The sequence below is a fragment of the Cucumis melo genome, chromosome 1, assembly GCF_025177605.1.
Source record: "Cucumis melo cultivar AY chromosome 1, USDA_Cmelo_AY_1.0, whole genome shotgun sequence".
NCBI classification, from domain to species: domain Eukaryota; kingdom Viridiplantae; phylum Streptophyta; class Magnoliopsida; order Cucurbitales; family Cucurbitaceae; genus Cucumis; species Cucumis melo.
In genome coordinates this window covers 6,853,940-6,871,553 of record NC_066857.1, presented here as the reverse complement: position 1 = coordinate 6,871,553, position 17,614 = coordinate 6,853,940, and the positions used below count along the sequence as shown (strand labels likewise).

The following is a 17,614-nucleotide window of genomic DNA, read 5'->3' as shown; positions in this document are numbered from 1 at the left end:
TTTCTGATTCCATGGTGTGGTTGATTATCACGTTAGTCTAACAAACTGAGTCTTTGATTCAAGTCTGGGCAATGCCATTTTTTTTTTATAATCTTAATCTTTTATCATTTATTTCTTTAATTATTCTTTTTCATTTTTTATCAGATGATCTTCCAAATTATTGCATTTTAAATCTTTTAAATGATATCGGCACCGACCAATGTAAGGATAATTCAAATGATGTGTCAATAATTTAAATCAACTATTCATAAATTTGAATTCATTACAAATTTACCGTATCAAATTCTAAAGGAAGGTTAGTCTTCTTTAATTTTAATTTTTTTTTTCCTTCGACAATTAAGAATCGAACCTCTAACTACGACATTTGAACTTATATGCATATATTTTTGGTCATCTTCCATTATTTAAGAACAAGATTTACAAGCCCCCGATAGGAAAGTAAATCAATAAAATCAATTTGTATAAATTAAATTTCCCCGTTAAATTCTTGTGTAATGTAAACAGTTAAACAATCTCAAAGCTAACCCTTAATAAACTTGATATTCAAATATATATATATATATATATATATATATATATATATATATGAAAGAAAACCAACTAATTGAAGTTGAAGTATTTGGTTTGAAATTGGCCTCTGTTCAAATCGACCCCACTCTGGAAAATTAACAAAGATCTATTAAGACATAACGAAATAGAAATTGCTTGGATGGTGGTAACAAAGAATTTTCCACTATTGACGTTGTCAATGACATAAAAACTATTGGCCACTACCAACTTTTCTTCGATACCTTACCAATATCACATTCACAAATCTCAATTAATTAGTTCCACTATATAATTGAGGGTTTCACTTCAATTTTTCTTCTGTACTAGGTGAAAAAATGGGTTCAACTGGAACCAAGGAAGATCCTTATCGATGGATATTAAATGGGGATGTTGAGAAGAACACCACATGGAAATTTGGAGCTCCACCTAACTATGAAGCTGTTAACAAGCTTTTTGAACAAGGAAGAACTAAGGTTATCCCTCACACTTAAACCTTACCATTTCGATGCATTTTCAAAATCTTTACTTTAGTTTTCAAATGCTCCAATATTATATTCAAATCGTTGTCTTTGCGCGTACTTGAAGCCATACTATACACGTGTACGTGTAAAGTTTTGGATACAAAAATTGAATGGTTGGAAAGTTCAAGCTCTAAAATAAATAGTAGTGTTCTAGAAGTTCGAAATGAAGATAGGATTTAAACCCTTCTCAAAATATTTTGAAATACTTTAAGGTGTTTCCAAATGGACACTTTTCTAGAAAAGGTGCTGCCAAAGCTATTCAGAATTTTCTCTAAATATATCCAATCTCTACTTTTTGTCCTCTGGTGTATTTGGAAGATTTGGCCTCCTGGATCTCTAGAGGAAGAGGTGCAGAACTTGGTGAAGTGTTGGGAAGTGGAAAATATCAACAAAGTATTACCTGAGGACTTCAAAATAATGGATCCCAACAAAGTAACTTTCAGTCTAAATGGTATTAATCTCCAATCTAAGACTCAATATTTCAAAATGGCTTTTCTTAATAACTAGATTTCAAATTTTCATTATTTTCACAGGAAGGAAGCCCATCACCTTGGAGGAGAAAAGAAAGTTAGGAGGAGGGTATAATGCTTCACTTCAAACTTCTCTTCCTGCAGAGTACAGATTGTACGACCCGAAACAAGAAACAGCAGAGACATCCAATAAACTTTTCACATCAACTTTTCCACGTGGGTTTGCTCTAGAGATCGTTCAGGTTTACACGGGGCCACCGTTGATTGTGTACAAGTTCAGGCATTGGGCATACATGGAGGGTCCTTACAAAGGGCATGCTCCTACAGGTGAATTGATTGAGTTATATGGCATTGGAATCTTTGAGGTAAAAAAGGCAAACAAACTTTGATCTTTCATCATAATATAAAACATCCAAGTGTTCATTGGTTTTGAGCTTTGGATTTTGAAACTTTTACAGTTGGATGAGAATAAGAAGATAGTGAAGGTGGAGCAATTTTATGATCCTGCACAGTTGCTTGGACCTCTTGTGAAGGGTTCTAAGCTGGATGATTCTGCTGAGAAAGGGAAGGAACTCTCAAGCTGTCCAATGCTACAAAATTTGGGATAATGGAGAAAACCCTTTGAATGAACTCTTGCATCTATGTTGTAATGGCCAATGTATCCGTTAACTATTCCTTTGCTAATGTTTTAAAGAAAAATAAAGTGACATGCATGACAAAGCAAGGTTTCAACTGCTTTTATATTGTTATCTTCCCATAGCAATGCATCAAATCAAATTTCTTCCAATGACAGTGTCCCTTATTATGCCAGATCAACTAACCTTTGTCTAATAAACATGTTGCGTCATTATTTAGTATGACTAGATAAAACTAGAATGAGGCACATCCATTACTCTATAACTCATGAAATAATAGAATCTATGTGTATTCATTAAGTTAAAGTTTGTAACTTGTACAAAATTTTACATTCATAATTATTACATGGCTATAGAGTAAAATTGGGACAAGATAGTGACAATGTGGAGAATGTGGAAGGTTCTGACAATAATAGCTGCATATGTAAATACTCCTACCAAGTTGTCTAGCAAATTTCACATGTTTCATCTCATTATATGAAAACATCCTTTAGAATGGCATGTTGTGTGTGTTCCCACTAAGAATGTTAGATCTAACCTGGTTGTTTAGGAAAAACCATTCATCCGCAGTATAACTCTCTGAGCTAAAAACGTGCGAATAAACCTCATTTAGTCCACGGCAGGAATCCAGGATAAGGATCTGTTCTGCAATATCTGAAAAGGCCAGCAATCTCAGGACAGCCATTGGGATAAGGTATCGACCGATGAAAAGGGTCTCGTCCAAGCTTTTTGCGGTAGAGAGAACCTTGGCATCCAAAGGGATCATCTTGGAACTGAGCTCGTACCAATGCTTCGCCCTTTAGAGCAGCTTCTTTCGAAGTCATTGAAGCTGGTGTGCCGGCATAGAAAAACCTTGATTTCGGGAAGTTAATGGCAGACCTATGCAGATTTGCAAATCTCCTCTCTTTAAAATCATAGCTTACCACCTGATATTAAAAAATAATTAGTAGCACTTCTAATATTGCTTGAAAATATAACGCTAGCCAACCGACCAATTATCCTACAAATTAACAAAAAAAAACAGACTAAACAAGAAGGTGATGACTATCATTGTTAGTAATTTGGGAAGTCCTTGATCAAGGCTTTTAATATTATTATGGTTATTATATATATATATATGGTTGCAATGGAACATCAGAATTTATGGTGATTCTAGGGAGCCTTTTGACAATTGTTTGAACTTTGTAGTTGCACTTGTTTTATCTTGGTGTAGATGCAGACTACGCAGTCCTCCCTTCTCAAATGTCAAACTATAGCCTTGATTGGTAACTTTTATATCCTGATTGGTTTGTGGTTACCCCCACGCCAATTAAAAAGATAAAAAAGTGGACAGTCATGTACAAATTCTATGATTGAGAAAACTGTTATAACACTACTAAATAAAAAAAGGCTTACACTAGTGGATTGCCCTAAATTTAATAATACCACAAAACCTCATCCTCATACCATGTTAAACAACCACCAAACCTAAAAGTTTAAGTTACTGAATTACGGTAAATTTCCGGAAACTTAAAGAACAAACAATCTTTCCCACTGGATCTTTCGACCACTCAAATATTCTTTCTGGAATCACAGACTAGATTAGAGAAACAGATTAATAGGGTATCAGCCTCCTGAGTTCTACAATCTATCCATCTACTACTTACTACTTAGTGTAAGTTTATAATCCCAATATATTGAACAGCAACATTTCTAAACCCATCAAGAGTATCCCACTTAGCACACCCTACTTCCATCTTCCCCATTTCCCACAACTAAATCCGACCTAAACACCCAATTCCATTCTAATTTATTTCTTGCTCAATTTTCTTATCTCTAGTTTTCTACTACCAGAGAAGGTAGCATGTAGTCCCTGAGTAATCCCTACTGTTGATACACGAGTACTGGTCTTGTGTACGACTGAAAATTTCGAAGGTTCTTACAGAGAAGCTGATCACCTAATGGAAAGAGCAGCAAGTAAAATCTACAATGTATATAATATAGAGGAAAATGCAGACAAATCCCATGTTCTTGGTGAATGAAGAAAGCCTTGCCCCAGCTATGTTTTTCCTCGGCTCAAATTAGATCAACAAAATCAATATTATCTCATAAAGACAGTTATTCTCTCTGATTAATCTGTAATATTTTATTAGACTTGAGAGCTTTGGCTTACCCTAGGAAGTCTAACTTTGACTCCCAAACATGGATAGCAAGAAAACACTGAACTGTATCTAAAAGAGGAGAAAAAACAGAAAAACTACACAAAATCCAAGTTAAATTGAAGAACTTGGAAGCCTTCTTCATAAGCAATCTAAATCCCACAAAACCTTGTAATTAAGCTACTTTTCCATAGCATCCTTTTATCTTATTTACAACCAGTGGTTTCAAACTAGCCTAACAAACTTCTAAAAATTCTACACTTCCTCCCACAGAAGCACATATACGGATACGGATACAAGACATGAATACGATAAAACATGGACACGTCGAAATGCCAAATTTCCAAAATCTAAGGCACAGACATGATGAGGAAACATGTATTAGGATAAACGCGTTTTAAATATATATGTATATATATTCTATACAAGAAGGAAAAGTCAAGACCAAGCAAATAATTACAAAAGAGCCAAGAAACAAAGCCAAAGTAAAACATAGAATCTAATGAGGAACCAAACATCACCAAATGAAATCTCATGCCCTAGGAAGATTCGATTATTTTTCTTTTCCCAAAGATCCCACGAAATAGCAAACACCCTAACTTGACTGCCACAAAGATCATGCTTCATGACGACATGGCCGATGAAGGAAAAACTCCTCTTACATCCTTGCTACAACTCTGAGGTCAAACAAAGCTACTAACCCCACCACCTCCAAAAACTTGCACCAGAATACTCAAGCAAAACCAAAACTGCACATGATATGATCCAAGATCTTGGTCGCCCTCCTGCAAAGATTACAACAAAGAGACCCAACCACTAAGGAACTTTTAGCCGAGATTTGATCCAAGGTGTTAACTCTTCTGTACAAAACCTACCACATGAAGAACTTCACCTTCTTGGGAACTTTCACCTTCCAAACCGAGGAAAAGATAGAATGGAACCACCCACCAAGGAAGGATCAAATAAGCAATGGAAAAAAAGCCACAAGAGAAGGCTTTAAAAGAGTTAGGATATCAAAGGTGGAACCACCCCTCCCACCCCAAGGGGAAAAGAGGAGAGGGAAGAATGGTGTCACAACATCAAACATTGCCCTATTGGTTAGCGACTTAGAGGACAACAAAAGCCCAATAAAGGGGATGATGAAACATCTGTCTAACCGAGGGTCGAAGCAACCAAGCAATTCTTGAAGGAAGATAATAACATAGACGAGAGAAAAAGGAACAAAGGGGTCTTATAGCCCAAGCATTTGTCCCAAAATAAGTACCCCTCTCGTCTCCAACCACAATGAGAATAAACTAAGAAAGAAGAGAAAAATTAGATGCTATTGCTTTCCAAGGATTTCTAGAAGTGCCTTTTAATCCCTCACCAATCCACTCAAAGGGATGAGGCTTGAACAACAATAAGCTTATGCCCTTACTAATACCATATCACTACTCCTAAACCCCACATTAGTTCCCTTACATAATACTGTAAAATAAATCTATTCTGAGTTTACATAGCCTGGTAATAAATCAACAGATCAGCTAACTAATTCTCCTAAATAAATGCAAAACCCAACAATTTGCAATACCATATGACTACAATTACTCAATTAACAAAATAACCCATCGTACTTGAAAATAACAAGGGGCTTCATGAAAATTATTGCCATGTCTCCTGTACATTAACTTTTGAGCTGAGGATGAACGGCGTTGATCAATATCCATCATAACACAACGATTTATTGCTTCAGGGAATATCAGTACATCTTTAATACTTCATCCATCAATTATTCTTAACATGATCATTTTAGGATGAAATATTACCGATCACATAACATGTTGTCATAAAAAAATGAACGATCCTCTCCTCTCTAATCTATATCAACTGCTAGCAACCTCTCTTTATGTCTCAAGGATTCATGTATATGTGTTGGAAATTAGGGGCTAGTGGAGTGTTTATAGCACAAGGGTAATTGTGTAATTTACGTACTTTAGTTTTATTTCCTTTTTTGTTAGCGCTTGTTATAGCCTATATATATTCTTCCCTCTTGTACTCTTTCGACTATTCGAAAATAATAAGAGCGGTTTCTATCGTGGTTTTTTCTTCCTGTACTATAATTTTCCACATATACTGTGTTTGTCTTCTTCTTTTCAATTTTCTACTTTGTTTGAGTAAAATGACTTACGGTAATGTTTTGAGGATATTTCCCAGTTAGCTCCCGGAACCGACAAATGCTGAATAGAAGATTCTCAAAGCTATCCCGCGCATGCTCTTCCGTGAGTGCTCTTGACCTCACATTCTCTTTATTTCCTATAAAGATTAGCACAATTTGTAAGATATTCATAAATAGCATTCAAATTGCGATCTATACTATAGTTTCTATGATCTTTCCAAGTAAATATACACTGTTAAATGATCATATTTAACACATGAAACATACTTTGAATGACTACAACTTTACTCTAAAATGAATGGACACCCCAATTGAATGAACTTAGTATTAAAACATTCAGAAATAAAATATCACCCGTCAATAAAGTCTGTATTCATTTTCATTGAGAAAAAAAATGAAAGAATACAAGCAATTGAAATAGATGAAAAGTAAGCAGAAGGAATCATGTAATATTAATGCACAACATAATTGAGTAGAAAAGAAGCACGAAAGAGTAACAAATCCATTTCATTTATTAGTTCCTATATCAACAGGCTGCACAACCGTTGAAAACCATCAACGATTTGTATTAAAAAAATTAAAAACTAGTTTAAGATCAAGAATCACAATACCAAAGGTCTACTGTAAATCAAGTAGATGAACAATACAACAAAACTTAAAGAGACGAATGGGAAAAACAAATCATGTACTCGATCCTTAAGCCTATGAACATGATAGCAAGAATAAGCCAACAAGATTTAAGAAATGCTTTACCAAACCATCCTTTTGATTCAGCAACAGCCCAATAACTCTGTGCCTCACTTCTGGGACCAGCATTTTTCCTAGTCTCACCACCACTAAACAGCAACAATGCAGCATCGTCCATTGCTGCAATCTCAACTCCCTCTTTAATATGTGAAATAAACGTAGCAGCTTGGCCTGGATGCTTCTGATACGATTCCAAAACCCAAGAATCTTCCTTCTCAACTTTCTCACAACTGCTACTAACATAAACCGAATGACCCGCAACCATAACAAGATTCTGAAGCTTCGCAAATGGGAATGCTTCAGAATCTACACTCAATTTCCCGTAATAATTCGCCATCCGATAATGACTTTCGTACACAGACAGGATCATAAGAAGTGTCACCCCAATTGACAAAAAGATGAACAGAACTATAACTGGGTGCAACTTGTAATAGTGGTGGATACGGTTACCAACAGATTTAAGCATTCTAACAATATAGATTTGGGAACTTTTGGACTTTCGAATTCTTTTCAGTGTTGCTCCAGATTCTAAATCGAAGTCACCTCCTCTTGGATATGCATTGAAGGACTTAGGACTCGGAGACCCATATGAAAAATTGCTCATGATATGACAAATCCAAGTGATGGGATTAAATTGAACATACCCGGAAGCCAAAGTTGAGAGTTTGATTCTGTCGATGAGTGATCCCTTGAACAATCAGTAAATTGAACGAGTATTAGGATGAAAGAGGTAAGAAGCTGAGCAGATCTACGTGCAAGAGAGTCCAAAATTCCACGTAGAACAAACAAATCAATTTTGAAGCTAGGAAGAGGGAAGTCAAACAAAACAGGAGATTAAATTTCGCACCTTTTTTCCAGGTGAAGGAAAAAAAAAAAGAGTTTGCCGCGTGAACAACCCAAAAATGGGAGGAAAAAAAGAATGCCAAATGACTTTTGAAAAATTCGTCCTTTGAACCTATATTGACATTAAATTTGAGTAAAATTATCCAAATACATTAGAGTCGTGCTCTCCGCTTATCTCACTCAAAATCGGTGTCGTTTGGTATTGCTCTTGCCCAAATCTCGTTGTTCGTCTCCTCCATCTCAATTTGTCATTTGAACCTATATTGACGTTAAATTTGAGTGAAATTATCAATATACATTTGTACACACGTGAAAAAGTAGTCTTGCTCTCTGCTTATTTCGCTGAAAGTCGGTATCGCTTGGTGTTGCTCTTGCTCAAATCCCATTGTCGTTTGTCTCCTCCATCTCACGGTGTTGTTCTTTATGCTTTCACTCTCTCACTCTCTAGCTCTCTCTCATTTCTCTCTATCTCTCACTCATTCACATTATTCACCACTCCTTTTTCATTGGAGTTTATCCTATAGAGTTGATCGCGTAGACACACAGAGAAGACGACACAGAGGAAGAAAAAAAGGAAGTAAGAGGTGTGTGGGAGAAGAAAGAAATAAAAGGACAATATTGTAACTTCATGTCACACCCGTTCCCTAACAACTTCTCTAGCCACAAGAAGAGGAGTGAAGCCAACATATGCCGACTCTCTAATGACACATACTGATTTTAAAATCTTTACTTACTTTAAGACTCACGTTCAATAACGTTGTAGTAAAACTTTCTTATTAAATAACATAGTGAAAAAACTTGTAAAACATATTGTAATAAAAATCTGGTTTAAAACAACTTAGTGGTACCAGATTCTTTTCATAATTATTATATACTCTTTGTAGACACATAATACACTAGTCCATCAAGGACAACAACAACCGAAACTTGCTAAACAAACTGGACGACTGGCAGTGGTGAGCTTAATTATGAGATCACGATCATCATAACCTGAGAAATGAAAATATTTTGAAAACATGAACTAAAAGACTAGTGAGTAAGTAGCTTTAATAATTATGAATAAGCATAGCTTAACCGGCATCTATAAGTTCCCATGGACAAGTGATCCCTAGTTCAAATCCCTTCACCCTCAAGTTGTACTTAAAAATACCTTTCTACCGTTGTTTATTTTCCAAATTTATTGTTCATTATATCGTAAGGAAAAAATACTTTATTTTCCAAATTTATAAAACATTATTGTTCATTTATCTTGATAGTAGAGCTCTAGTGGAATTAAATCAATGTCACAGTGCTCTCACAACAATAAACCATTTCCTCTGTGGACATGTAATCTATACGTTCTCAAGATATTCGAACTCATTTCTGCTGTCAAATCATACTACCTCGGGATACTTATCCCTGCTACCATTGCCTCCCTCGTAGGGTTAAAATTAACCTTTGTATGTCTAGGGTTTTTGTAAATCATGCTTTTAACAAATTTATATAAAACTAACGTAGACATACATTAACTCTATTTAAGACATGCTTTAACTTTTTACTTATTCATGCTTAAAGTAATCTTTTGTTGTGCTTGGACTTGTATTCTACTATAAGCTTTGCTTAACCTTTTGTTTAGACTTTAGCTTGGGAACATTTAAGAAATCTCTTACTTTAAATAGTGACATGCTCTATTTTTCTTTACTGAAAACATACTCTTTGCTTAGTCTCTCATTTACACTTTGTTTTTAGTTTATACCTATACGAACATTTAGTCTTTCTTAGCTATGGTACTATTACTTTACTTAAAACTTCATGTTTAGCTCTTATACTTGAATAAATTCCATTACTTATAAAACATTCCGAATATCTTACTTAAACAAACATCTTTAGACTCTTACTTTTATACTTGAAAACTTAACTTTTTAAACCTTGCTTAGCTTGCAAAAATTTAGTCAAATCATTAAGTAAATAATAGTTAAACAACTTAAAGCGTTCTTAAATGTTCTACTTAAAATTTCATGTTTAAATCAAAATTTAAACATATTTTTTCACTCAAAATTTTAAGCTATATTCTTTAGGCCTCGTGGACTTGCTCTTAATCTTCTTGATCTTTAATTAGAGAAATAAATCCATAATAAACCAATTTGATCTTTAAAAATTCCAACCTTTAAAAAATCTCAAAACCGTAAAAAATGGTAAAAAAAAATGTCACATTGGCATGACTGGCGCATGGTTGGGCAACAGGCTGGCTGCACGTGAGTGCACAAGCCTCATCAAAGTGTCATATCGTGTGCTAACCTCGCAAAGTACTTGATGGTGCCCCACCCCCCACGACCGCTTGACCTCTATGCCCATGTTCGTGGCGCACACAACTCATGTCGTCTGGCTATGTAGAGGGTTGGCCTTGTGCTTGCTTAATGCCACAACACTAACCTTTGTGCCTATTTCATGCACAACCTCCTTAGTGCTCGATCAACTTTTAAGATTCATAACTAAAAATCGACTTATCAAATTAAGAAGGTTTTCCTTCTAAAAAGTTGGTTGAAATCCTCTTAACTAACTTACTTCAACCATTCAGCTCCAAATTCCAAATATTGACTCGTCTGGTCTTTACTCTAGATTTCCTCTAAAACCAACCTTTCAAGAATTCCTTCAAAAATTGAAGTTCTTCCCAAAAAAATTTCTCTCCAATAGCCCTCGCTGGAAAATGACATCATTGATGGTTCTTTTAAGACTAATTTCACTAATTTTGCATAAGCCAAATGAGAGGCACCTTAACCCCGAAGTTAGCTTAAATAAGTTGTCTAGCATGCTTAAGTCTTGCCACCTTTTGCTTGTCGAAATCTAAATCAATACATGTCTAGCCAACTGTATTCCACTTAACCAACACTATTTTAATTACCTCAAACTCAATCACACATACTTGAACACATAAGCCTTCACACTTAGCTCGAATAGGCCTAATGCTTTGACATCGCTTCAAGCCTTCAAGGACAACCTTACCTTGCCGCATAGCTTGTCTTCAACACATAGGCTTGGCTCTTTAATGCCCCGTGGAGGTTAAATTGGCTACCATTTAAATGCATAGACATTTGCTTAGCCGAATAGGCTCTTGGCTTAACTAATACACAACTCATGACACCTAACAATACTTGGCTGCCTCAACACTACTTTTAACTACTTTCCTTGGTCGCATAGAGGTTCTTTTGACAAGTTTTTCCATAGAGCTTCCCTTGCTAGGCTTACCAACAGTTAGTCATATTATAAATCCTTTATCCTTTTTGGCCACCTATCTTAATCTCAAAAGTCCTCAATGCCTAGGAAAATTTCCTATACCTTTCAATCTTTTTCGTAAGTCTAAAAAATCTCACTTCACTTTTATTTCTTTAAAACTTAATGATGTAGGAGTTATAACTAATTGTTAATTATCAAATACTTAGTTGTTAGTTAGTTTAATCTTTTGTTTCAATTCTTGATTTTCAACCAACTCTAGTTAGTTATGTGGCTATTAGTTAGTTTTATTTTATGTTAATGTCTGTTATAACTGTCCAACTTTCTCCTTTGACCTTTTTTACAAATCAATAAAAAGATAAAGAAAACTTTGTATTCTTAAGTTCATTTGCATCAATTGGTATTAGCGAAGAGCCATCACACATTTTTTCTTGGATCATTTTTCACAGATGTGGAAGCTTCCTCTTCAATAAAAGCTATGGAAACTAGATTGACTCATGTAGAGAAATCTGTAGGTGAAATTCAAGGTGAGTTAAGTGAAATCTGTTCTATGTTAAGAGAAATTTTACAGAACTTAAACATCCATTCTGAAACCAAATATTCTTTTAACCATGATTGCAGGAACATCATGTGCTCCGCTTCCATACATCTAGCATACACATTCAACTAAGAGAGAATTAGAAAATCAAGCATTAGAGATGAAACCACATTACATCAAATCAACACAAATCCGACATCAACACAAGTTAAACTCCATGAAACACGTTTCTCCGAACCCCAAAGTGATTGATAGTTGGGAACAACTAGAGAGAATTCCTAACCATTTCTACAACATCAGGCACGCCGTAAGCATGTTAGAGCTTACAAATATAAAATAATAAAAGGAAGAGCCCGTTTCATTAACCACTTGTAACCGCTTCTTTATAACCCACTTTTATAAAGAAGAGTTAGTCACCGACTACATCAACTGATGGAAAGCTCTAAGTCTTGACTGCGATGATTGACTCACCAAACTGTCAACTATAGAAATGTGCACCCAAGGTATGCACTAGAGATTTCTCAGCATTTTGCATTGAATAAAGATCCACATATTTGAAGAGTTGACAACTCGCGCTTATGATATAAAGTTTGAGCATCGTCTACCAACTCCATATTAAATGTCGATATATGGACTCGAGCAATTTAGGAACTTCAGAAACTATTTAGATAAATTTTTGCACCTCGAGGGAATATCTTTTTTATTTTCTACTTCCAAACATATTTTCAAAAGGTGAGCTTTTGTTTTGTCTTGTCTTTTCTCAATTCGGTATCTTTTGCAAGGGTGACTTCCTTTTTACTGTTAGTGATCTCACTTCTAGTAGGAACGATCAAACATCTTTACTTTACCGTTAGTGATCCCACTTCTATTAAGAACGATTGGGCATCTACTTTATTGTCAGCAATCCCACTTCTAGTAGAAACAATCGACACCTTTACTCTACCGTTAGCGATCCCACTTCTACTAGGAATGATTAGGTATCTACTATGGCATCAGTGATCCTACTTCTAGTAGGAACAATTGAACACATTTACTTTACCGTCAGCGATCCTACTTTTACTAGAAATGTTCAAGCATCTACTTTATCGTCAGCAATCCCAGTTCTACAAGGAATGATCAGACACTTTTACTCTTCCATCACTAATCCCACTTCTACTAGGAACAATCAGATATCTATTTTGCCGCAGCAATTCCACTTTTAGTCGGAACGACCAGGCACCTTTACTCTATCATTAATGATCTCACTTCTACTAGAAACGATCAAACATCTATTTTTCCGTCAGCGATCCCACTTTTAGTAGAAACGATCAGATACTTTTAATCTACCGTTAACCATCCTACTACTAGGAACAATCGGACATCTACTTTATCATAAATGATTCCACTTCTAGTAGAAACAATCAGACACCTTTACTCTATTGTCAACCATCTCACTTCTAGTAGGAACAATCGGGCACCTTTACTCTACCGTTAACGATCCCATTTTACTAGGAACGATCCAACATATACTTTTCCATCATCGATCTCACTTCTAATGGAAACGATGGGTCACCATTACTCTACCATCAGCAATCTACTTCTACTAGGAACGATTGAGCATCTATTTTGCCATTCGCGATCCTGCTTCTAGTAGGATCAATCAGACACCTTTACTCTACCGTCAACGATCCCACTTCTAGTAGGAACGACCAGCACCTTTACTCAGTCGTTAGCGATCTCACTTCTAATAGGAATGATCAAACACTTTTACTATGTCTTCAACGATTCCGCTCCTACTAGAAATGATCGGACATCTACTTTGCCATCTGCGATCCTGTAACGCCCCAAAATTTTTTGAAACTTTATTTATCTTAAGTGTGGTTTTGAAATTTTTGGATGTGTTGGAGGAATTTGAGTAATTATATGTGATTATGTAATTCATTAAGTTTTGAGGGCAATTTAAGTATTTTTGGGATAATAAAAAAGTTATTTGTTGAAGATTGAGAATATTGGGTTGAGGAGAGAGAAAAAAAATTGGATTAATTGGTTAAGATATTGGTATGTTTTATTTGGAAAGAAAATTTCTATTAAATAAATAAATAAATGATTTTGACTAAGTTGGTGTTTAAAAAGCCCTTGGAACCCGTGCAAACTATCATCTTCTTCTTTGAGAAAAAAAAAGAGAAAGAGAAAACCTTAATTGGAAACCCTAGCCGCCACCGGACCCGTCGTCGTCGTGACCAATCCGAGCCACCACAAGCAGCCGCCACTCACCGCGCCTCCATCGAACAGCCGTCCGCGACCCAAACGAAGCGTCCATTGACCCGTGCCTCTCCAGCCGCCACTCTTCACAGACCGAAAACCCGATCCACGCCGTTGACTGCTCCCAAGCGAAGCGCCGATTGGACTCACGTTGCCTCCTCTTGCAAGTCGTGGCCGAGCGGCCACGTTCTGTCCCCACCGTCGCTCGAACCGACCCGACCCGCATCTCCCCTTCTGCAACTTGAGCCACGCCCGCACCTTTCTGCGTCGTAGCCGAGCCGCGCCTGCACCTGTCTGCGCCATAGTCGAGCCACCCTGCACACGCGTGAGCCGATCTCAGCTCCTTAGCCGAGTTGATTCCTGCTTTCTAGCCGAACCGATTCGCCAGTCTTTGAGCCGTTAGCTTGCTCCGATCCTTTGCACCTATTTTGGTAAGTTGATTGAGTTTTTGGCACACCCAGCAAGGACTTAAGATTTTTGAACCTAAATAAATTATTTGGATTAAACTAATTTATTTCTCTTAAAAGGACAGCTTGGACCAATTGAATTGTATAGTGTAAGATTTCTCTAGTTAAGGACCATCTCGTTGTAACCCCGACCTCGGGTGAGTATTCCAACTGAATTCTTGCGTCCTTGGTCATTTAATGCTTAAGTTATGAAGACTGGTGTTTTCTAACCATTTAGGACCCTGCGGCTTGGAAGGCGTGTTTTCTTGCTGTTAGAACTCATTGAGCAAATCTCCAGGTAAAAGATTTCTACTACTAGCTCTATGACTAGAATCACGAGATCGCATACATTCTTAGTTATGCACATTAAGGACTAGACTGTATAGCGATATGTCAATTAATGAGGGTATGATGGGATTGATGATGTGATTTGATATGATGACATGGTATAACGTGATGATGTGGCTTGTTATGACATTATGTTTTGACATTTTGATGAGATGTGATATGATGATTAGGCACGATATGATTACGTGATGATGCTATGTTATATGTATGTTGTGGTTAAGGTGCATGTTAGTTTACCCTATTAGAGTCGTACCTACATGGGTGTCCTTCGGGATCACCACCTATTTAGGACTGTGTAGTCCGACGGGACCGGCAGTCTAACATTGATACAGATATGATTCGAGCGATTCGACGGGATCCTTGTAGCCCAATTGTCTTAGCGCTTCCTTCGGGTACGCTATAGACCAGTTTGTCCTAGGTGTTCCTTTGAGTCACCGAAGACCAGATTTTGTTCCTACAGAATCACATGTTGCACGTGTTCGGGAACGTGCCAGTTCTTGGGTACCATTTTCAAGACTCTAATAGGAAGTTAATAAGCACCTAGTGGGACTAGTAGTGGGTCCCTTACTGAGTATTTTATACTCACTCTTTCCATTTCATATTTTTCAGGTAGGGGCAGAGGTAAGGGCAAGGGCAAGCTGGCGAACGACCAGAAGTGACCGTGTCGAGCCATAGGAATCTCTGCTTCTGTTTTACATCCGAGTTTAAACCTTAAGTGTTTGAATTTTAATTATTATTTATTTGTTATTTCGTTTCTTTAAAATTAGATAGGGCCCGAGTTAGGATTTTAATATTTGTTTACATTTCGCATATTACTTTTGATTTGGTTTTTAAATAAATAAAATTTTGAGGTTTTGTTCGTTTTAGCCAAACCTTATAACTTTATTTGTGTTATTTACATTTAGTAATGGCTTCGACTTAGTATAAGGAGTTGGTCGTTACAGATCCACTTTTAGTAGGAACGATTGGTTCTTTACTCTACCATCAGCTATTACGCTTCTACTAGGAACAATCAGGGATCTATTTTGCCATCAGTGATCCCACTTCTAGTAGGCATGATCAGACATCCATACTTTACTGTTAGTGATCCCACCTCTACTAGAAACGATCGAAAATCTACTTTGCCAACAATGATCCCACTTCTAGTGGAAACGATTGAGAATCTTTACTTTGTTGTCCTTGAACATTGCATTAATTGTTTTAGTAACTTGCGCTTTTGAGACCATTTTTTTTAGAAAAAAAACAATTGACCCTCTCCCCTTTGTGAAAGAACTCTGCTTTCGCTATGGTGTACTTCACTAAGTTTTCTAATTTAACTGAAATGTGTTTAATCATCCCGAAGGATGAAACCAAATCTTAGAGAGTGGGGTCATTCTCCCCATGAGAGAAGGAGTATTCGAGAATATCACGGACTCTTAACTACCTAAGGACAATTTTATCTTTTTGCCTAAATGGTCTTAGAGAGTGGGGTCATTCTCCCCGTGAGAGAAGGAGTATTCGAGAATATCACGGACTCTTAACTACCTAAGGACAATCACTAAATTCTTGGTTTCTCAAATCCTCGATCCAAAACAATGCTTCAAATAAGAATCCAGAATCAACATTAAGTCGTCGAATTATAAGCAACCAAAAAATTCGTTGAGACTCCGCACTCAAAGTTCATGAAGAACTTTACTATTTTTCTCATTATTGGGAATGGTTAGGGATTTTTGTTGCTTACAATACGGCGTTACTCAAGAGGACTCGCCTATTCGATGTTGTAGTGGCCTCCCTGTACACATATGATCATAATAGCGTTGAGACCATCTGTACTCAAGAGGACTCGACATTGAAAGGACTCCCTATTAAAGGCAGGTTTTATGATAAAAGCATTCTCTACCATCAAGACTTGTTGAGACCATCTAAAGGAGGAGACTGTCCAAAAAGTTGTGAGCATTTATTTGTAGCCTAGTATCATATTTCTTCTCAATGCATGGATCACTCTTGAATCCCTGTGAGCGAATAGATCTCTTTCTAGGTTATGCATTCGAAGGTAAAGTACCCAAAACTACCAGCTCAAAAGCAAAAAAAAAAAAAAAAAAAAAAAAAAAAAACCTTTTGCCTTTATTTGACTCATAATCTAGATAGAGTTTTCATCAAACGTCCTGACTGGTCTGAAGATGAACTCAATTTATTCTTTGGTTTGAATATCGCAGATGAACATAAGGACAAGGCCTATCTTGCGACATTTCTCTTTTGTTGACTGTGTGTGTTTGTGTTTCCTAACAAAAAATTTTTTATTCATCTAAAGATCATTAAGGTGGCTAGCCTCATGGCGGAAGGCTACACCTTTAGCCTTGTTGTCCTCGTTCTAGCCAATATTATAGAAGCCTAGGCTAGACTCATGATTCTACTTCGTCTCTTGGTTATTCAAACACATGTTTGCCCCTACACTATGTTCATGGATGGCTTGCTCTTTACTTCAACACTCATTATAAGGCCCTTATAAGTCTTAGAGGTCCACATACGGTTAAGTTTTTTGGTGAAGGTGGGGCAAAATACTATACTAACCTTGAGGCTTGCACACATATTCACAAAGAAAAGTATATGTTATGGCACACGTGCCTTCAGACAAAGAATAAAGACGAACTCCTAAAGAATGATGGAAAGTTAATTTATTAGAATGTTTCATTCTTTATAAGCATTGGATCTTGTTTTCTATCCTTACGATGTGGATCTTCTACGATTATCGAACCTTATAGTCCTTATTGCATTAGTCGGTAACTTGGGTTTT

At 36.5% G+C, this 17,614-nt stretch overlaps 2 protein-coding genes across 2 annotated transcripts; one reads left to right on the top strand and one right to left on the bottom strand.

Moving 5' to 3' along the window:
* Nucleotides 1–703: 703 nt before the first annotated feature.
* LOC103500079 (pathogen-related protein-like) lies at nt 704–2,327 on the top strand. The gene is made up of 4 exons (XM_008463275.3): nt 704–1,022; nt 1,389–1,521; nt 1,604–1,905; nt 1,999–2,327. Exons 1-4 carry the CDS (start codon nt 885–887, stop codon nt 2,146–2,148), a joined length of 723 nt encoding a protein of 240 aa, XP_008461497.1. The 5' UTR covers nt 704–884; the 3' UTR covers nt 2,149–2,327.
* Nucleotides 2,328–2,449: 122 nt separating this feature from the next.
* LOC103500080 (uncharacterized protein C57A10.07) lies at nt 2,450–8,126 on the bottom strand. Its single transcript, XM_008463276.3, has 3 exons — nt 7,222–8,126; nt 6,481–6,605; nt 2,450–3,101 (listed from the first exon to the last, which is right to left on the bottom strand). The coding sequence occupies exons 1-3, from the start codon at nt 7,817–7,819 to the stop codon at nt 2,781–2,783; spliced, it is 1,044 nt and encodes a 347-aa protein (XP_008461498.1). The 5' UTR covers nt 7,820–8,126; the 3' UTR covers nt 2,450–2,780.
* Nucleotides 8,127–17,614: the final 9,488 nt, after the last annotated feature.